Source organism: Ambystoma mexicanum, chromosome 11, assembly GCF_040938575.1.
Source record: "Ambystoma mexicanum isolate Mex_15411 chromosome 11, UKY_AmexF1_1, whole genome shotgun sequence".
In the NCBI taxonomy this organism is placed as follows: domain Eukaryota; kingdom Metazoa; phylum Chordata; class Amphibia; order Caudata; family Ambystomatidae; genus Ambystoma; species Ambystoma mexicanum.
In genome coordinates this window covers 407,195,084-407,217,654 of record NC_090934.1, presented here as the reverse complement: position 1 = coordinate 407,217,654, position 22,571 = coordinate 407,195,084, and the positions used below count along the sequence as shown (strand labels likewise).

General features: G+C 48.9%; 1 protein-coding gene across 3 annotated transcripts in view; it reads right to left on the bottom strand.

The window, feature by feature from the left end:
• Positions 1-22,571, bottom strand: part of CKAP5 (cytoskeleton associated protein 5) — a 1,593,334-nt gene that overhangs the window by 549,770 nt on the left and 1,020,993 nt on the right. For all 3 annotated transcript variants that reach the window (XM_069623197.1, XM_069623199.1, XM_069623198.1), the window contains exon 29: positions 8,194-8,343. In XM_069623197.1, the coding sequence (XP_069479298.1) occupies positions 8,194-8,343 (150 nt within the window). The remainder of the gene's footprint in view (positions 1-8,193; positions 8,344-22,571) is intronic.

Genomic DNA, 22,571 nt, shown 5'->3' with positions numbered 1-22,571 from the left:
GCCGTAGTCTTCGACGTCGCCTTAACATTCTGCGTCTGCGCACTCTGAAGAGGCGTCTCAATGCTCTTATGAAACTTGGTGCCGACGCCCTTGTCAGTAGACTGCCCGGACGCATGGCACTTTGGTGGTTTGCGGGGAGGGCTGCCGACCCTGCGGATCGGTGGGTTCCGTCGAGGTACTTGACGTACCCGTTGGCGTCTTTGACCGCCCCGACAATTCCTTTGAGGCAGCTCAGAGGGGGGGGGGGAGGGGGGGGGGGGCAGTTTGTGTTTACCTTTGTGAGTAGTGTGTGTGTGTCCCTGTCGCCGGGGGGGGAGGGGGGTGCACTCCCGATAGAGCTGGTGGCCGGCCTGCCTGGGCCGGACGACTCTAGAATGGCCGCTCCGAAGATAGGTCAATTGCATCCGTGTCAGAGCCATGGCGGTCGCTCAATTCCTCGTCACTCTCCGCGCCTGTGGCGGCAGGGGAGCTAACCTCGGCTTGCATCATGGCATAGGCCACCCACCGTTTAACTTGCCATTCTTTAATCATCTTAGGACACAAGAGCTGGCAAGACCGACCAGACGCTAATGGAGATCTTGAGGGAGACACTTATTGCACCTCAGGTGCATGTCCTTTCAAGGGTACTTGCCTTGACAAGAAGGGCAACATTTTAAAAAGGTGTCCTGTCCATAGATCAGGTTTAAAGCGACAGCAAAACCATAAGGGCAAAGAGGGGAGAAGGAAATGCATTATTCAAAAGAAATTGAGCCCCAGACCCCACTCTCCCTACTGAATAGGCTGGGCAGAAGGCCTGGATCACGTGGTCCACACCGTCGACCGGAGCACCAGCCGTCGAAGTCTGGAGTTGTCTTCTGCAGTGACAGATAAGTAGTCAAAGGGGACGAATATATAAATGACCGCAGGTAATGGACAAAGAATTAAATTTGCAATTTTTAAGAGATCTGCATAAGGCGACCAGCTAGCTGGGCAGAAAAAAAACAGACTGAGGGACCTCGACGTGCGAGGGATTTTGGGCACACTACACTTCACATTAGGGATGGTGTTACAGGGACGCCCATGTCGACGTCCCCTTTCGATCCTCGAAAGACAAGATGCAATACTCTGCAATTACCATTAGATGTCGGACTTTATGCACAGCATGTGATTCTAAGTAGACCTTAGTCCAGTAAATGGGTCAGGTAAAGGACAATTTGTGTGGGAGAGCAGTGGACTGGGTTGATGCTCTTACCTCTACACCAGATGACAAATCTCTTCCACTTGCTAGAATAGCAGTGGCGAGTGTTGGGTTTTCTAGCTTCTTTGAGAATGTCCATGCATCTCTGAGAGAGTTGTAAATGGCCAAATTCTATGACCTCAGGAGCCAGGCTGCTAAGTTCATGTTCTGTGGGCATGGGTGTAGTGTCTTGCCCTTGTCCTGTGACAGCAAGTTGTACGGGCAGGGCAGTTTCAATGGTGGGGACAGGGACATCTCCATCAGGTGCGCAAACCATGGTTGGCGGGCCCACATCGGGGCTATCAGTATCATGGTGACTGGTTCCTGGTGCATCTTGTGCACTATCTTGTTCAGCAGAGGAGTCGGGGGGGGGGGGGGGGGGGTGTTGAAGCGTAAACAAATTTCCCTGACCATGGTATCCAGAGACCGTTCCCCTTGGAGCGGTTCTGTGGGTATCTGGAGGCGTAATCTAGGCATTGTGAGTTCTCCAGAGTTGCGAACAGGTCTATTTCTGGGAAGCCCCATTGTGTGAAGACGTCGAAGACTATGTCTTCGTGTAACTGCCATTCGTACTCTGAGGGCAGAGGGAAGTCTCTGCTGAGTTCGTCTGTTAGCAGATTGAGTTCACCTGGTACATGTTGTGACAATAGGAACATGTGTCTGAGAGCCCACTTCCAGATGTTCTGGGACAGCTTGGACAGTCCTGGAGAGTGAGTGCCCCCTTGCTTGTTGAGGTAGTACATGGCTGTGGTGCTGTCCGTGAGGACCATCACTGTCTTCCCTTGTAGGTGTGTCTGGAAGGCTTTTAGTGCCTTGAACACCGCAAGTAGCTCTAATAAGTTTATGTGCTTGGAAGCTATGCTCGGAATCCAGACTCTGAGCAGTTTGATGGGATAGGTGAGCCCCCCCATCCTGTGAGGGATGAGTCTGTGGTTAGAGTGGCTTCCACTGCGGGGGTGGCGAACGGTTTCGCTATTACCAGGTTCTCCTTCGACCACCACCGTAGCGAGAGAACCAAGGCCTGTGAGACCACCACTAGATCGTCCCATTGTCCGCTGGCCTGACACCACTGGCTTTTGAGCCACTCTTGCATTGGGCGCAGGCGCGCGTGAGGTACCAAATAAATACATGACGCCATCATTCCTAGCAAGCGCATTGCTTTGCGTACCATCACCACTCGACCGGCCACATATTGAGGGATCTGAAACAGCATATTTTGGACCCTCTCGTTGGAGGGGAAGACGAGGCCGTCCTTTGTTCGAATTAGAGCCCCTAGGAATTGTTTGATTTGGCTGGGGTCTAAGCTGGACTTCTTCTCATTGATGGAGAAGCCCAGTTGGAACAAAAGGTCTACTGTCTTCTTGGTGTTTGAGAAGCAGGTCTCGTAGGACTCCCCTGTTATGAGCCAATCGTCGAGGTAAGGGTACACCGGTATGGACAACCTGCGCAGGTGGGCCGCTGCCACTGCCATTACCTTCGTGAATACCCTCGGTGCAGATGCTATGCCGAAGGGTAGCACTCTGAACTGGTACTGTTTGCCCTCTATCATGAACCGGAGGTATTTTCTGTGCGCTGGCAACATCAAAATATGAAAGTATGCATCTTTCATGTCTAGTGTTGTCATGTAGTCCCCCTGAGATAGCAGGGGAATTACCTCCTGTAATGTTACCATACGAAATTTTTGTGGTTTTACAAATTTGTTCGCTGGGCGCAGATCTAGTACAGGGCGCATGGTTAGGTCCTTTTTGGGTACAAGGAAGTACACTGAATAAATACCTTCCAATACCTGAGATAGGGGCACGACCTCTATTGCTCCTTTCTGTAGCAGCTGTTCTACTTCTTGCAGGAGGATGACGAGGTGTTCTGGCGACAGGCGTCGTCCCCTTGGAGGTCTGGAGGTGGGGGACCGATTGAACTCTATACAGTACCCGTGGGCTACGGTTGACAATACCCACCGGTATGATATTATGAAAGGAACAATGTTATCCCGCCCCCAACCGGAGATGCATGGGAGGGGACCCGAAACTTCGGGTCATTTGGTGTTACTTGCTGGGGTGCCTCTGGGGCTGGAGCCCCGGCCTCTGTCCTTGTCACAGCGTTGACCTCTTTGGTTATACTGGTTACTGGTACCCTGATTAGAGGGCCAGTTGCCCGCAGTGTAATGCTGTTGCTGTTGTTGGCGTTGGCCATGAAAAAAGCGCTTGTTACCAAATCCCCGCCCGTTTCGAGGCTTTGAGATTTGGTCTAAGGTCTTTATGGTGTCGAATTCTTTCTTCGCATTTTCCAGTGCATCGTCCACTGCCCTTCCAAAGAGATTTGAATCTTCTACTGGCTTATTAATGAGTGACGCCTGCGTTTCTGCCTTGAAACCGGAATTGCGAAGCCAGACGTGACGCTTCAGCAGAATTCCCTGCACCAAAGAACGGCCAGCAGTTTCTGCCGCATCAAGAGTGTTCTTAATGATGCTCTGGTTGACCAGAGCTCCTTCTGTAACTGTAGCCAATAAGCGAGTTTAGAGGTTCAGGGGCTTCTTCGATGTCCTGCTTAAGCTTTCCCCATTGAGCATCAGCATAGCTTGCCAACAATGTATTATTATTGGCAATCCTAATTGAAAATGCTGCCGAGGCAGAAATTCTTTTGCCCAAGGCATAAAGCTTTTTCCCTTCTTTATCTGGGGGTGCCTCGCTGGTTGACAGTGGAACCCCAGCCCTCTTCCTTGTGTTAGTCACCACTACGGAGTCCGGGACTGAGTGACCCCTGATATATAATGGGTCTGACTGAAAGGGTGAGAACAATTTCTCGATTCTTGGATTGACCCCTCTTACCAGCGCGGGGGTGGACAGCGATGGGGTGAGTCGTCTCTTAACCGAGGCGAGGATAGGAATAGTTTGACTAGTGGGAGGTTTTTCTTTAATAATTCTTTCGACGAAATCAGTATCTGGGGTGACCTCCCCAGTTTCAACTTCAAAATGCGCTGCTGCCTTCCTCAGTAGCGCATTGAAGGTGGGCTGATCGTCTACTGGAGATGGGTTCCTGACCGGTGTGGTCTGAGGAGAAGAAATGTCTATAATGTCGGGGTCTGTAGACCCTGATGGCGACTGCCAGGGCTGTAAGCCAACTTCACCTGGGTCCTCCTCGTAGCCCTCCTCACCTATGTTAGTGTCATCATGAAAACCTTCTCCCTCTTGTTGGTCTTCATTATTCACAAACTCATCCTCTTCCTGGAAGTGAGAGTCCTCTTCAGTGAGGTCGTAAGAGTTCATGTCTTCCTGTAGGGGGTTAAAGAGCTTTGGGTATTTAGCCCATGGCCCCTCCTGGAGTACCTCCCTTGGCCTCTTGGGTGTCCTATTTTCTGCGATGGCCATGAACCTGTCTAGCTTGTCCATACATGATTGGAACCTCTCTCTACGGTCCAGTAAGGTAGGCCAGAGCGGTCTGGGAGCGAAAAGGGAGTTCCCTCTCCCTGTAGTTGCTTAGTTCTGTCCCATAGCGTCGAAGATAGAGTCACTTCACCTTCTAAGAAACCCTCTCGCTGGCTAGGGTCTTCTGTCGACAGTGGGAGCTGTCCCAGCCTATCCTCCGGCGTCCTCTGCGTTTTTGGCCTTGTGAGCGGTTTTCGATGTGTCACCCGCCGTCCGTCTCTGGCCGTCTTTGGAAGCTATACGCGCGAGGCGATCAGCTTCTCCGTCGAGGGATCGCCCGACCGGCGCACTAGACAATGGTGAGTCTTTACTGGCAACGTACGCACTCTTGCGAGGCGCCTGAGGATTTGGGGTTAGCGCCCTTATTTACAGAAAACCCAGTCGCGGAAGTGGTGGCGGGGAGGGCTTGCGACCCCTACGGTCGGCGGAAGACGCCGGTGGGCCTGACGCCTCCGTTGACGCTATGGCTGCCTTCGTCTTTGACGAATGCGTGCCGTGGGGTTTGTGCTTATGTGTTTTTCTGTGTTCGTCCTTGTGGCCGGGTTGTTCATCCCCATAAGCGGGGCGTGAGCCGAGCTTGTCAGGGCCAGGGACGAGGAGGAGCAGGAACGCTCCTTCGAGAGGTCTACAACCTCCGTTGCGGAGGCCGTGTAATCACAGTCCGCGTCACATTCGGCGGCGGCGGCAGCTGGCGAGGAGTCAGACCTAGACATCGCATAGGCTGCCCACCTTTTGACCCTGCGGTCCTTTAAAGTTTTGGGTTTAAGTAACTTACAGGCCGCACAGCCATCCTCTGTGATCGAGGGGCAAGCAACGGTTACACCGTTTGTGCTTGTCCTTCCAGGTAAACTTGCCCTTGCAACGCGGGCAAAACCTAAAGGGCGTCCTCTCCATAGCTGAGGGCATGAAATGTGATTACGACCTCGAAAGAGAGGGAGGGGAAAGAGAAAGGCATACTCAGAGTGTTAACAAAGAAATGACCAACAACCCCACTCTCCCTACTGTGTTAGGCCGGCGAGGACCGGCCACGTGTTCGGCAGCGCCAAAGGATCCCCTCCGCTCGTCCCTCCGTCGAAGATCTTGTTCGGCAGAGAACAGCTTGGCAGCTATGTCGAGGGAGGGATCTATGTGATAGTTAATAATAATAAAACGACCAAGGGTCAAGGAAATGATTTCGCAATGTCTCTCGAGGAGCTCCGCATAAAGGCGACCAATAACTGGGCAGAAAAAAACAATCTGAGGGACCTCGACGCGTGAGGGTTTGTGGGTACACTGCACGTCACTATAGTGATAGTGTTAAAGACACGCCTTGTCGACGTCCCCTTTTCGACGACGAAAAACAAAATGCAATACTCCGCAGTGACCACTGGATGTCGGACTATGCACAGCATGTGATTCTAAGCAGATTAACAAACATCAGAAGTTCATTTATGTGCTAATTCCCTTTAACCTTAGAGACCCCCAGTTCTTTTCCTTGACAACAGCCTTTTAATTTTTCCGAGTGAGTGGGACCTTTTTCTCACTCCATGTGTTTTCCTGAGAATGGTTTTCTATGTTCCTCGCTGTTTTATGGAGTCTGGTAAACTCCATAGGCATCTGCTTTTGCATTGTGATGGCACCTTTTTGTGCAGTGCCACTGAGAAATCCCTTGAATTCTCTTAATGTTAAACTACATTTTCTAGGGTGAACCACTGTTCCCAAGACTAGCAAGATGACCCCTTTCTTAATTACCTTTACTTTATGGGTTCAGCACACATCACCCTATTTGAACTGCTTGCGGGGGAGGGGGGGAATTACCTAGTGATTCCTTTAAAAGAAGATGGCCTCTAGGGGTGGAGCTTAGGAGGACAAATGTCATTGGCTGGTGGCAGAATGACGCAAAGGAATGATTGGAGATAGAGGAGACTATCTAAAGCGAACTGCTTTCTTTTTACCGAAGATTCCCAACCTGTCCAAGGTGAATATTCATGTGCCTGTGAATCCATGCAAGACCCCAAGCTGGAGAACCATCAACCAAGATGAGGAATCCGTGGGAGAATGCAATCACTTGAAATAAAAGTTTTGATGGCCAGCCAATCAGATTTGCCTAAAAAAAAAAAAACTCTAAACGCCAAGGCCCATCCCCGCAGCAAGTGTATTGACCCGTCCACCACCAGGAACTGGTATAAACTGGTTTAAATTAATATGGAGATTGCCACTAGGTGCTCACAAAGAGCCCACGTGTCCAACAGCCATTTTTACTACTGCCTTGTGTTCTCTCAAGGTAACCCATACAACAAAATGGAAAGGAGTTGAACTTAAAAATACACAGATATAAAATACCCCAATTGCTACCATAAGTGAACATTGGCCTAATGGCTACATCTGCATGCAACCCAGGTAAAGCCAAAACTAAATATTAGTGGTCCCCAGCTTACTCCCTAAAACGTTAAGTACGATTATATAATCAGAGTGCTTAAGAAGCACCCATAGACTAGTGTGCAATTCAGGGGCGAAAAAAGGGTGCAGTGGTAGTGGCACTTCAGCTAGAAATCCATCTGACCACCAACATAACTTGGAGAACCCAAAAATCAATGAGGAAAAATGCAAGGGATTCCTTAAAATGAAATTCTACCCTAACCATATCCAGACGGATACTAAAAAAGTACACTGGCTATAAATTGGCTGAAATACATGGTGAATAAAAAACTAAATTACCCATGCTACGAGCATACTCCCTAAAACTAATTTAGGTTGAAATAACCATCCCAGGGTAAGAATGGGGTGTTTAAAGAGCACACCTATTGCAGCAGAAGTATGGGTTACCATGATACCAAATGCGAAAAAAGGTTAGAGAGGAATTTGGACTCCTACTGAAGTCGCACTGAGCTAGAAGTACAAGAGGTAAAAGGGCCAAAACATTAAGGGGCAAAAGCAACAAGTTTAGTTGTCCCTAAAAAGAGAACAAACCTCCCACAATGAAACACTGCCCCAGTATTAGTGCTCTAAATGCCACCATCAATAGCTTGAGGATATAGGGGTGTAGGAACGAGCTGGTGCCGAAGACAAACGGTCTGGGGTAGATCGCTCTTCAGAGTTTCAAGTTTACTCACACAAGTAATCAGTATCTAGTTCTTTATCACTTAATTCACACCTAAAAAGGATTGTATACATGTTTTATATGAATGGGTTTTAAGCATTCACTTTATTTAAATAAAAGTGTTATTGGCACATTATTGTATTGCTGTTTTGTCTGCAGTGTCATTCTATCTGTTGAATAATTACTAGTGGCCACACATTCTAGGGAACTCATCATGGCAATAATTTGGTCAGTGGAGACACGTTTTCATTCAAGTACGAAGGACTCAATTGCCATTTGTTTTGCACGTCTCTTGATCACCTTCGGGGAGTGCTAAGAAGGCCACTGCATCCTCTGAATGGACTCAACATAAACAGGGTAGATACGACAAAGAATATATAGTTTCCCTTGCATGGCCCTCTCAAATCCCACCCTTATACAGGAGGAAAGTAATACACCAGACATATCATGCACATCAGACCATATGAAGTACTTACATCAGTCATCACAGCCAGTGCCTTAATGTGTCGCTGGAAGTCAGCATGAAACAGTTCATCCTGTAACCATTTGGCAAGACAGCCAGACATCTGCGTTTTCAGCTGTTCAATGTACTCATCACGGGGAGCAGGAAAATTCCACTTTAGCACCTGTAAAAATTAACAATATCAAAGTACCTTCAATATTGGAAGTGGGGAAGGTAAATGACTGGATGAGTGTGGCCATGACATGGAAGGCTGTGGAACCTATGTTGCAAGCTTCTGCAAGGGTGACGAAAGTGGTGGTGAATGACTAAATGAGAGGTAGATATTCAAGTTACTTGCAAAATGAATAAATTACTTGCCTGCTGTTCGGATCCAAAATCGTGAGTCCTGAGCTTTGAACTACTCATTCAGTACTCAAATTTCCCATGTTAGGGTACCCAAAACCGGTCTTAAATATTTTTGGGGTAGCTGCAGAGTTCACTGGCTGGCAGCAGCTCTGCTTCTGAAGGCTGCATGCTGCCGACGCCTTTTTGCGTTATAGGAAGAAAAGAGTGCTCCCGGCAAGGTCTCATTTGCTGACTGTTTTGGTTCCTAACCTTTTTGCTTAAGAAAGAATCCTTTTCATCCTCACTTGCCACTAACTTCTTTGCACAAGCAAGTCTCATTGGCTGCCCCCCCTTTTGGATTTCTGGGTAGTACGAATGGTAGCCAAGACTAGGCATTTAAGGGACCATGTGCCGTACTTTTCTCTTCCCTGGGTGGGTTGTCTCATTCAGGCAGTGTGCTCCAGACAGGCTGGCTGCAGTGTCATCTTTTTACATGGTGCACTACTGTGCACCTTCTTTAGTAACATACATCTTCCATGTAGGTCTACATGGTAGGCAAATTAAAAGCCTCTGAGTAATGTTAACCGATAGATGTTTATCCCACGGATTACTCATCTACGATATCCCTATCCCAGACAAGCAGTTCTCCGTAAATGTTCCCGCCACCATGGGTACAGCATGGCTCCAGCCAATGCCTCTATGTGGCAGACATGACGCTGTGCCCAGTATATATAGCGGTACGGCTCCCCATGACCTCAGCAACACCATTTTTCACCTAGCACTATGAATCAGAGGGACTATAGAACAGATGGTGTACCACCACGAAGGGAAGGTAGGGAGGGCAATGAGGAATCCATGGGAGGAGCATCCATCAGCAAGAACATGAACTAGAGATAAGATTATTTCTTCTAATGAATTCCTTCATCCAAGGATTACTTATCTATGAAAGGCTACCAAAGCAGCATGTACATCTGTAGGATGGAGGAAGCAAGGACACCATCTAAATCAGAAAACTCTGGAGGACTGCCCTACCAAAATAAGCACCCTGGACGGCAAGATAATGAAAGCAGAAAAGCTTGGCAAATCTGTGCAAGGACGCCCATGTTGCGGACTGGTAAAGGTCCAGGACAGGGACTACCCTCAGCAGGAGCCCCAGCATAACCAACAAAAAGCTGGTAATCTTTCCTAGCTTCTTTAGTTTAAGACGTGTAGGACTTCGATCGACTGCACACAGTGCTGGCCCTGAATAGTTAACTCTACCTTGGCAGGATTAGGTGTAGGAAAAAACACAGGCAGATGGAGCTTCTGAGAGAGATGGAAATCCGAGACCACTTTCGAGGCACCTTCTCCTTGAAGAAAACCAAAGAAATGGGAAGACAAAATTCAAATCCCACACCAGAATCACAAATTCTGGTGGGGAGGAAACTGGTTACAAAGCCCAGCAAGAACTGCATAACAGTGGGGATTGCGATAAACTAGCCCCGTTATGGGGACTTCTTGAAAACTGAAATAGCAGTGAAGTAACCCTTTCACAGTGTCCATCTGAAGGCCTGCTGTGCCATCAATAGCAGAAAATGCAACACAGCGAATAGCGGACAGGATAAAGGATCCAGATCCATCTCCCGGCACCAAATTGAAAATGTATACCATCTGCATGCATAAATGGATTTCCTAGCAGGCCTCCGGTCTCAAAGGAGCACAGAGAATGGCATCCGACAAGTCCCACTCCTTGTATCTCAGGCTCTCAGTAGGCAAGCATGAAGATTCAGGCAGCTGATGTTCTGATGGAGGATTCACCCCTCTGATTGGGAGAGCAAGTTGACACTTCTCAGAAGGTGCCAGGGTGTTAGGCAGAAACCTGTGCAGTTCCCTTAGGGACCACTGCAAAAGGCTTAAGACTACAGGTGTTGGCAGTAAACCCAATTGGTAGCAGTCTGTACCACCCAGATTTACCTGGTAGCTGTGGCTGAGCAGCCAGACGTCTCTCAAGAAGAGTTAGACAGTATATAGAGTATAGAAGATAGGTAACAAAATACAGTAGCACAAGCAGACACTGACCAGAGCTTTGGTATCAAAGTATATTATTTATTTATTTAAAGACACACTTATAGAAACACTCCAGCACTATTATTGTAAGCAAGTTCAAAACACAGTCACTATTAAATACATCCCATATTCCTTATTAGATAAGTCTTAGTTAACACCACTTTATTTTCAGACAGAGGTGAGCGCTTAACTAAAGATGGCACTCCAATAAGTTAACAAAAAAAGGGAGGGAAAAGGCAGAAATTAGGAAAGAACAACACTAATCCCCAAGAAGCACCCAGCAAGGCAGGAAAGTCAAAGTCTACTTGTGATCCAAAAGTTCAGAGGCCAGGCTCCCTCTTAGAGAGAGAGTAGAACACCAATGCGCCCAAGATCACACAGTTTAAGAGGCTTGAAAAGTCTTGCAGAGAGTTCAAAAAGAGGATTAGTTCAGCTCAGAAAAGTTCAGTTAGCCAGCCTAGAGTCAGCCCAGGTGGTTAAGTCGAGGATTTAGTAGTCACCCTGTACAGACCATTGCAATGGAGGCTAGGCGTGCACAGTACCTTTAAGATGGAGAGGATCCTCCAGCGGGGGCAGTTGTTCCTGGCAGCGGGTGCAAGTCGTGGCGTCGTCCAGAGGAAGAGAAGATCTCGACATGGAGGAAAGCTGAAGGTCGTTGCACTGCCAGGGAGGAAACCAGCCGCGAAGTTCTCCGGTTAAAAGGTACTACCCTTTTATTCGCTGTAGTGGTAAATCGTGCTATCCTGGTTGCCGGGGTGCATGGCACAGGCAAGGCGGCCACAAGATGATCTGGGAAAGACGAAAAGACGGGCAAACTGGTTATCCCCACCAGTCAAAGGAAGAAGATGTGATGATGCCTACTACCCAGGCATCCGGATCAAGCCCATCAGCCCCGGGAGCAGGCATCTAGACATTTAGTAAAACTAGCAGCCCCGGCTAGGGGCTATCTGGGTTAAGTCCTGGCACCAGGCTAATAGTGGAAATCAGTCCTAGCGCCTAAGGCGCCAGGCTCATAGTCATTACTTACCTCAGGCAGACCATGTTGCAAATGACTCCAATCCAACATGAAGCCTGAAAGGGACTATTTTTCTACAGGGACTATTTTTTACTCGGGTGTGCTTCTAGGGACTTCTTACCTGGGACTACTTTTGAGGCTATTTAAACCACGCCCGACCAGAAAAACACGCTTCGCGATATTCTGCATCCAGCAGCGTAACGCTTACCGTGCCTGCAGCCTGCATCCAGTCTTCTGCCACGCCCGCCTCGAATCCGGAGCTCCTAAAACAAAGAGGAAAGAAAGGGACAAGGTTAGAAAACAAACTTATTTCTATTCCACACCTGATTCTGGATCGATCTCGTCTACGGACCTGTAAACATCAGTTCTGCACGCGCCGCACCTCCAGCTGCAGCGCTGCGCCATACTCACCAGTCTTCACAGCATCAATCGGTTCGACGCTGCCTCCATCATTTCTTCGCCGAACTTCGGCACCTAGAAGACAAAATAATACCACAAGGTGAGCCGAGGGAACCAATAAATATAATTCTTACCACCATAGACTTACCTGATTTACCACTGAGGCATCCTTTTGTGACTCCATATTTTCACGTGCCACATCTGTAAAGAGACAAAACACCACATTTTCCACGTGCAACATTTACCGGACAGCGCTGGGTAATACAGACTCTTACCTGAGCGCCACCAGCTGCCACAAGAGCATCTTTTCACGAGCCAGCTGCAAGACAAGAAAGGAAGGGGGGAACAAGGGGGGGAACAAGAGTGAACATCGGACATATTGAACTCTATGAATTTAATACTTACTGGTCCTCACCAGGAACCTCAGAGTCAATACTCTCCGAAACTCTCCCGTGCCTTCAAACCAGTGAAGTAACTGGAATCGACGCGCCCCTGCAAATCCACGCAGGATGGAGAGCTCATCTTTCAAGAATATAAGGTGAGATTGCTGTGAGGGCATTTCGAAGGTGATTAGTTGGGGAGGACTGTGGGGGTGCCATCACATGAATCCACAAGTGGCTAAATCCATCTCTCCACTTGCAGGAGAATATTTCTACGGGTTAAGCAGACAAGATTAGGAGGGCAGATCCAGTCAGTCATCGCTGCACTACGCAATACGTGGGTGAAGACCGCAGCTGTCCGGGTCCGACCAACGCCCTTGTGGGAGCCAGGTGACCATAACAGAAGACTCCTCGGAATGAAGATCTTCTCTGTCGGGAAAAGTGGTGAGGCGGTTCAGCAGGGCTCCACCGGTGGCGTCGTCGTTGCAGGTCGGCTCAGCTTCTCCCTCTTCGGATTCTTTGGTCCTGTGGCGACTTCTCAAGTTCCAGTCCACAAAGCCCTGCTTTTATGCAGCAAACCCCCATTCATCTTTCCTAGCTGTCGGGCGGCTCACCACTGGGCCAATCACACAAGAGTGCGACTAGAGTTGCCAAGGCAACTCAGTCCAGGGTGCCTAAACCCCCCCTCCCACACATCCTGTAGACCCAGACAGAGTGGCACCACTTTTGGAGGCTTCTGTGTAGAAGCCCGCCAAAAAGTGGAACAAAGGGCTCGACTTGGGTTGGAGTTACAGAGGCAAACACAAACGCCATTTTAAACTGAGTTCTGGCAAAAAGACCCAACCGGGGAATAAATATTAAATAAATAACCCGGCAGTATCTTTAACATTGCACAAAAAAGTGGTGCGTTTAAAATGAATGGGAAAATCCCATAGAAAATATTCCGGCGGAATATTTTGCGTGGTAACCACTGCCACACAGTGCCCCCTCGAAAAACAGACCCAGGGGCAATCCAATTACCCCTACCAGTACTTCCACAATATGATGGTTTGTACTGGTTCTGTTCCCAATTTAAGATTAGTAAAGTCAATGGTGACTTTACATGCCCTGGGGGACAGTAGTCAGTCCCAGGGTATGGAGTCTATGTTTGGGGGTCACTATGACACCCGTGTGTTACTGCACTGAGCGGGCTATGTAACACACTTACCAAAAACCACATGAAACCCTATGGAGTTAAAGACCCCATAGCCCATAAAACACATTACAAAGTCAAAGGATATCTCAAATCACGTCTAAGAGTGGGAGAAAAAGAGTCTCACTCTTAGCAGGAGAAAAAAATAAACCCCAAAAATCCAGCAAAGCTGCTGGGGGACTCACTAGGTTTGGGAAATTAGTCTTAACAGAGAATTCTCCCTAACACAGGGAGGGCAGATTGACTTGTTTAACAGCTGTGGATACCACCTTCTCCAGGCTCTGTCCAAAAGGGCCAAGTTCAAGTTGGTTAGACCTGGCACGGTCTCCTGAAAACCAGCGGAATGACTGGGATTGACAGGAACACAAAGGAGGTTGAAAGTCCACTCGACTGTGTCCCCCAAAGCTTCGGACTTGGACATTTCCAGGAGTCTAACAACTTGCACTATTCGGTTGACAGTGGAAGCGAAAATGTCCACTTGAGAAGTCCCTCAAAAGGAGATCATCTCCAGAAATATTTTCTCGCCCGGCAAGATAGTCAGCCGTCAGACTGCACTCCAGAGCCCAGAACCAGTGTTGCATTGCTTCTCTGCACAGAGGTAAGGACCTCACAGCACCTTGTTTGTTGAGGTAGTGCATGGGCAATATTTTGCCCATCAGGATCAGCAGGCTCCCCTTTTACAGATGGGAGAAAAGCAACCAGGGCCAGGCGGATCAGCCTCAGCTCCAGCAAGTGGTCTTCCTGAGAATCCACGGGTGCCCACAGTACGCTCACCGTTACGTCTCAAACGAGTACCCCAACAATTCGTAGATACGTCCATGACAATTCACCTGGGCTCAATTGTTGATGAAACAAAGCACCTTTCGGCAAGTTGTCTTGTGTAGCTCACCACGGTAAATCCTGAAACACCTAGTCACACCTGTAAAAGATCCAACCTGTAGCCCTGAAACTACGACCATTAGCAACCAAAAAGCCACCAAAACTATCTCGCGTGCAGCCTCATCTGGGGCACTACTAGGTTGCAGAAGACCATGAGGCCTAGAAGGTGCAGGAAGGCTGAGGCTTGTTCCTGAGATTGAACAACATTGGCCATCCAAAAGATGTTCGCCCACTCGGATTGGAATGCCGAGGCGAGTGTCTAAGACAAATACGATCAAATCGGAGAGACTGGGACCATGAAACCCAAGACTTTATAGTTCAGGGAAAAACAGAGGCAGTGGAGGCAGTGAAATCCATGAATGCCCGCCCCCCTCCTGAGGCGAGCCGTCGCCACCGCTAGGAGCTTGGTGGAAACCAAGGAAGCTGAAGAAAGACTGAATGGCAAGACTTAACCGATAGTGATGTTGGCCCCACCACAAACCTTAGGCGCGTCTTGTGTTTCCAATTAATAGGTACATGGAAGTCGGCATCTTGAAGGTTCAGGGATACCAACCAGTCCGGCAAGTCGAAGGCGTTCAGTATCTGGGCTAGAATAACCACCTTGAATTTGTTCTTGCAAATTCAGCAGTCGCAGATCCAGAATGGGACGCAAGCCCCAGTCCTCCAAGTCCAGAAAATCGGAAAAGGACAACCTGCTTCGTTCTGAGTGCAGTACCATTTCTATTGTGCACTTTAAAAGAAGCTGTCAGATCTTAGGAGGATGGGATTTGGAGACAGGGTGTTGCGCTGTCGACCTTGGTTCGGGGGACGCTGTATGAATGAGACACAATATACATGACAAATGACCTGCAAGCCCAAGCATCAGATGTGGTCCATGACCATTCAGAGCTAAATAGAGAAAACATCCTCCCAACCAGTGTGGAGTGGCACAGCCAGATGCTGAGGTTTGGCACTCTTGGGCGCGGACTGGTCGGTGGCCACGCTGCACCTTTTTTCTGGGCACCTCTACCTCTCCGGAAACACCTGCCTTGCAGTCTTCCTGGGGCAGACAGGCCACAACCTCTTGGGACATAGGCTGGGGAGGAAAGAAAAACTCCTACCGTTAGCTGGTGGCAGCTGCAAAGTTAGAACCAAGGATTTAGCCACTGCTTCCTATGACTGACCCTTGAGGAGGGCATCATCCGAGTTGGCTCCAAATAGATCGTGATCATCTAAGGGCATGCCCAAATGTTTGGCTAGAACATTGGCAGCAAATTCAGACGACCCAAACCACAAGTGACCTCTGACAACAAACCTATGGCAATGGAAACACTGGTGTATAGGCGCCATACAAAAGTACAATAACTAAATGGACATGCATACACAATCTGCTATTTCCAGTCCTGATTGCAACATTTGGTGGGAAGCCTCCTTGCCATCAATGACCACGACCAGAAAGCTTGCCCACATATTGCCCTCAGGGATGTGTTCAGACAACCAGGGCGCAACAGGCATTCACAGCACGTAGGGCAAGACTGGCCATTGTGAACGCCATCCCCCAGGAATCTAGTCACTTATTGTACACTTTGAGGTGGAAGGGAAGATGGAGGTGTTCAGGTTAGAAGTTGCAGCCCGAAACATCAACTTTCTGGAGGCACATCAGCGGACAAAAACATGAAGCGGACGGAGCAGGACAGTGTTTCTTTTGCAGCTCGGTCAACTGCTGTAGCAGAAGCAGGCTTCTCCTATACTTCCGGCAAAGGGGCCTGCACTACCTCATTGAAGGGCAGGAGCGTCTCTTACTTGGAGGCATTGTCGTGAAAACCAAACAGGTCATTACAGATCTTAATTTTGGATGGAGCAGAAAGTCCCATATAATCGGCCACCTTAGCAATCACCCGCTAAAAAGCGGCTTGAGTCTTAAAAGGAGTGGGAGCTGGCAAAATTCCCATCTCAGGCGATGCGTCGAGGGCACAGATCGCCTGTAGGTCTTTGGCCAACCCCAGCACCTCCTCACCTTCCACATAGAACTCCTTGGGGAAATCGCTCTCCTTCACTAGACACGAAGGGTCCTAATCCAAAGGGTAACTGGTCTACCTTCCTTGTCAAAGATGTTAAACATCTTGGACATGAGTGTTGATGGAGAGCCGCATGTAACCCAGAGGAGGCCTGTTATCCACAATGCCAAAGTCCGAACGGGCGCGAAAAATGTGATGCCTGAGCACATAGGCACGCAGGAGTAGTCCCTAGCAGGTACCCTGCAGGTGGCAACAGGCACAGTGGGACTCGTCGCCAAAATCTTCACAGGCGCTGGAGGCGCCAAGTCTGCCTTGGCAAAGATGTTAAAGTTCTTAAGGCAAATTCTTGCAAGTTCTTCCTGCACTTATCTGACCTACCCGGTCTGCTGCCTTAAATCAGCACTTGCCACTTGCTGGCTGCACTACCCTTTTTGTTTCTTTTATCATTTACAATTATGTATCTATTCTGTTCTCATTTTGCTCTGCACTTTCCACTTCTCCCACTTCAAAACACTTTTTCCGTCCTCCTCCCAAGCATCTGCGCGTTCTTGATGCCACTGGGCCTAGTAAGATCAGTGTTTTGTTTCTCCCCTGTTCCCCTCCCTTGCCTTGTCGTGCTCTGAAACATCTGTGTAGGAGCGCAATAGAAATAAAATATCATTTCAAAATACTTTACCATTACTCCAGAGTGGAGGATTTGTTTGAAGCCAGTCTCACCAGAGCATCCTTGGATCCAGTGTGAGGATTCACCCGGGGAGTGGCACCTCTTCACAGGTTTGTCTTGTTTTCCATCTCTTTGTGGGGAGCCAGCCTGACTATGGAACAGAGTTCCGCGCCATGCTAAATCGAATAAGGCCAAGGAGCCTCACCTATTGGACTTGTGGACAAATGTGAAGATCTTCACTGCTCTTTCCCAGAGGGCCTACGGGTGCATGGAAGAGCACGACCCACAATCATGGGTGTTGTGATCCTTGCCCAAGCAAGGGACACAAACACAATGCAGAGCCAAGACAGACATTTGCTAGCCACAATCTTTGCAGAGCTTGAAGCCAGGGGCCTTTGAGTAAACATGGCTCGGGAAAATCAAAGCTCATTGAGCGTGTTTCTGAATAGCAAGCAGAGAGCGCAGAAAAAAGGAACAGAGATCACAGCACCTCAATATATACTGGCCTCAACATGTTTTGGCAGGGGTATCTGAAAGCAGACGCAAAGCTGTGCAGTGAACCCTGGCGGCAGACATTTTGAGGAACAGCTGTGCAGAAGATAGGATTATCAACTGAGGAATCCGTTAGAAACTAGAAATCCCTTGGCATGGTGAAAGACTGGCAACCCCAAGAAGGAGAAATTACTTACCAGTAAAGTTCTTTCTATGGATTCTTGTCCCACAGACTCACCAAGATGCACTATGGAGTGTCAGTTGCTCGGAAAAAGTTGACAGGAAGCGCACTGCTGCTAGTTATCGTCGTAAACCACTGCCTCGTCTACGGCTGCACCATTACTCGACAAGTGACATCAATCGTTGTGTAAAAGGTATGCACTACACCCTCTGTTAGGGAGATTCATCATTTGCATGCTTCATCCCCTTCCCTAGTGAGACCCCAAGCACTTTTTGCTCGGCTTATGGGCCTCTTTCTTTTAATCCTGAATGAGTGGAGCCTTTTTCCACTCAGTCTTCTCGGCTCTGTTTTTTGGAATTGTATTCCTTGTATTCTACCTGTAATATGGAGTCTGTTTGCTCCATAGCTCTTAAAGGTAGCTGCAGTTTAATATTGCAGCACACAGCTCCTTATGGGCAGTGTTGCTGGGGACCCCCTTAGGGTCCTCCTTTGAGACTTATTTATCCTCAAGTAAACTACAGTTCTTAAGGATAGTATCTCTCCTAAACCTTTATAGTATAAGAGAGTGGCACACACCACCTTATGTTGAGTGCCAAAGGGATACAGTCAGTCAAACAAGTTTATTCGGATTTCAAAAATCCATCAAACACAAGAAAACAAAATCACAACACATAAGGAAATACAATCTATGCTCCATAGCCAAATGCAATAAATCAAAAGGCACTGGAAGGGAGAAAAGAGTCAACCAGAAGGCTCCAATTACATCATCCCACATTGTCCCTTTACTAGTCCACAAAATCACAAGACTAATTGCCCACCCTTGGGACACGGTCACATCCCACCGTGGGCCTTTTACCGAGAGGTGTTCAGTTTGCCCCAGACAGGACATTACTATGTGTGACAGTTCCAAGTGGAGCAACGGCTCCCAAAAAGGGATGCAAGCTGATTGCAATCCCACTATACGGGGCCCGCACAAAGCCCTCAGATCTTCTCAAGATTTCCCTGACCATTTGATCCAGTTTAACAGAATCAGAGGGGGTTTGTGCCCTCGCCGGCCAATCTAGCGCACCCCACCATAAAGGGACAGTTCCCAACTGTACGAAGCCAGTGGAGACATTTGTTTGAGAGGGCATCCCTTGGCTCTCACCTGCCCGAAGGCAGCTTAGGTACCCCATACAGGAAAACAGTAGCAGTTCTGTGCCCCCCATATACATGACTCTTGGAACTGCGCACCCTTGAACAAAAGCCACTTGCTCCAGTCCTCCCTCCCCGGGAGGGTTGGTTATCAGGGAGCTTGGGGGACACTCCGCCAGCACAGTTGGCTTATTGTAACTAGTGGGGTTTCCCCTATCAGCGTTGGGGTGCATCAACTGGACCTCCCGTGTAAGACTCATTAATGCAAGGACAGTCCTTTCGCATGGTGCTGTGTTCAAAATTTGCTGTGGACAGTTGGATCCCGTAGCAACATGAGACATGCTGGAAGACTCCCCCAGTGGGTCCACTCCACCCTTCCCCTCCCCACTCCTCCCTTGGGCATCAATCAGCACCAAAAGCAGTTTTTTGATGACTGCTACTTCGGAGAGCACTTATTCGCAGGGGCAACTTCCGACAGTATGCGCCTCCTTGAGTAGTGGAGCAGAGGACGGATGACTGCCGTGGATGGTGGACTTGAGGGCCCTAAAGGGGGTTAGGCGAAGAAAGGAACTGGACCCTGAGATTGTTGCTAGTAGGTTCTCGCTCCAGGAGCTACAGATGGGACTGGGCGGAAGCTTATCTTCGGTTGCTCCATCTGTTTCCATGTCCATTTGGTCCAAAGAGGCAGCAACCGTGGCTGGCGGAGTGCAGTCGAGAATAGATCCCAATGTGGACGGGAGAGCAGCGAACAGACGTGGGCTTACAAGGGGCAAGCTGCGTGAGGGGGCGGACACACGTGCCAGAGGGGCCAGTAGGTGGACTGATACATCACAAACCCCCAATGTGCCAATGCCAGCTGCGTTGGTCAGAGGCAGGGCATCTAGGATCCCCATGGGGGCAAGCAGGGTTTCTTGAGAAGCAATGACTTCTTGTTGAAGACTTGGAAGGCTGCCTTCGTAACTCCGCACAGGGAGGCCAGCCAGAATTCTTAAGGGTTCCCCCCATATTGGGTTCCTGGGGTGGATACTTTCTCACCCGCCACAGAAGGGATTGACCCTCGGAATTGGTGAACCACATTTGTTGGAGGGTAGGCCACCCCATTGAGGTTAAAGAGTAGCTTAAAATCTCCCTAGGAGCATGATTAGTGTCAGGGGCAGGAGAGAGTAGGCCTCTTGCAGGGGTGGGGGCATGGACAGTGGTGTAGCTGCTGCGGCGGCTCAATGGATAGTCCGTCCCCTTCCTTCACACTGCCAGGATCTTGCGTTGGGATTTGGGCTCGGTGTGGAGTTCCAGATTGGAGAACAGGGCAGACTTGCAAAGAAACGAAGGAGAAAAAGGGGAAGAGGGGTGGGGGCTCCACCATATTCATACTGGGTCCTTCTGGGTCAGGCGTCAGAGTCCAGTGACTTTACAGGCACCACCCGGGTTGAAACAATGGGCCGCGGCCCCACCCTCTCACCTGAAGGGTCGGTGAACTTTCCAGGCCCACCCTGTGGATCCTGGAACACCCTGCGGGCCGACAACACCATCCGCCCTTGGTCCCTGGCGGGAGATCCTGCTTCCTTTATGGAGGCGGCGTGGCCAATGCTGTAGGTCCAATCCGTGTGGAGGAGCAGGGAACACCCTGCGGGCCGCACGTTCTACCAACTATTGTGTAATTTGTGTACTGCAGGCTATGCCCCTCGCCTCAGTGCATAATAGGGGCACCGAAGTACTAACTTGGGGCCTCCATTCTTTTTTCGCCATAACTAGCGTGGCTGTTCTTTGTTAGCCTTTCTACGATTCTGGGAGGGAGAGGCCTGAGAGTGTGCATTGCATTTGGTGGGAACCCTTGGGTGTTTGGGAAAGCAGGAAGTGAGAACGGTGTTTTACGCCCCCCCCCCCGAATTGTCTGCCAGAGTGCCTGAATAGGACCAGCTTCCACAGGGGGTCTGGCTGTCCTGATTGGACAGCCAAACACCCCTTTCTGAAAAAATGCTGAGAGATTGCAGAGAAGTGTGTGCTGGAACTGTATAAAAGTTGAGGCTTCTGGAGTGAAAAGCAAGTCGACCACTGGAAGCTGAAGTAACCTAAGAAGAAAACGACCAGAGATGCCTGCAGACCCTTTGCAACACCTTGAAGCGACTACTGCTGTCCTGACCCGGTTTTCTGTACGCCAGAGGAGCTCCGAAGAGGACTCCTCCTTCCCTTTGGCTGGTGGGAACAACCAGTGCCCAAGACCAACTTTGAATTAAGCCATCTCCTGAGGTCCTATGAGTTTACAGAGCTGCAGAACCTCAATACCAGGAGACCTGCTGCCCATTTAGAGTGCATAGTCGTGGAAAGGCCGAATCAGTCAATCTTTGCTGAGCCCTCAAGGACACACAAGAGAACCGATCAAACTCGCCAAAACTCACTCACCAGTGCGTGGGACTGCAGGAAGCAAAGAAGATTGACTAGGCGATCCTTGTCCTTTGTTGGTTCTGCAGAAAAGGTGACAAACCACTGAGTGAATCAAGAAGTTGTTGAAAGTCGTGCCCCAGGTCCTCCCTCGAGACCACTGCTGAGAGATCCGTCAGGTAAGAATTAGGGCAGTCCAACTGTTGCAGGACTACACAAGACCCATCTCTTGGTATTAGGTAACAAATATAGGAGGGTACTAGCTAAGCTGGCAGTGTGACTGAGCAGCCAGGCTCATCTTAAGAGGGTTATGGGAGCTGTAGAGCTGTACAATGAAATCAGTAAATACAGGTATCCAAGTAAACACTTACACACTTAAAGTTATAGTATAAATATTTATTTACCTATACACAAAGATACTTTAAGCATTCTATAAAAAGCAGCAACTAATAGTAACATTAATCCCAAATTAGGATTCAAATAAAGTGAACAATAAAGCAGGTGAGTAATTCTGTTACATGGTATACATTTTCCAGCACCAAGAGTGACATCATTTGAGGTCAGAAATTAGGTTTATTTTGTATCACCTCTGCAGCATTGATTTATAAGGGAGGGAAAGCTTAGGGTTGGATTTGAACATACTGGCATTCTATAAAAAGTTAAGATTCTCCCAAAGGGATGCAGGCAGTCTTATCCCAGCAGTAATAGTGGTAAACAATTAAAACCTGAAAGGGAACAAGCATGGCCAAAAGGCAATAGGTTCAGAAGGGGGGGCCTTTAGGGAGCAAGGACAGCCAAAGTCAATGGGCCAGTTCAAAGTTCTGATGCTCTCTTCTTAGAAAATGTTCTTAAATAGTAGTTTAAAAGGAATATAACAGCAACTCAAGTGGAGTCACCTTGAAGCACAAGCTGAAAGGCAAGTGAGTTGAGGGCAACTCAGAATAGGGTAAAATAGCACTCCAAGGTAGGAAGCACTACAAATGGCAAAAGGTTGACAGGAGCGCTAGAACAGGACAAACAAACATAAGGGGAGTCATACAGGAATCAAATTACTCATGCCAAGAAGCAGGTGAACAGAAAAGCCTGGTTTTCAGTTTCCTTTTGGATTCCGGGAATGCTGATTGCAATGCAGCAGACCCTTGTTCCTGAGTCCTTGGTCGAGGTGAGGAAAGTGAGGACGCCCGGTGGGAACCTGCAGCAGCGCCTTAGAGAGGGACTCTGCTGCAATGGATTCTCCTTGATTCAGCGGCTGTGGTTTTGGCACCTTTTTAACACAGCCAAAGAATCTCGATCCCTCGTTCCTGGACTC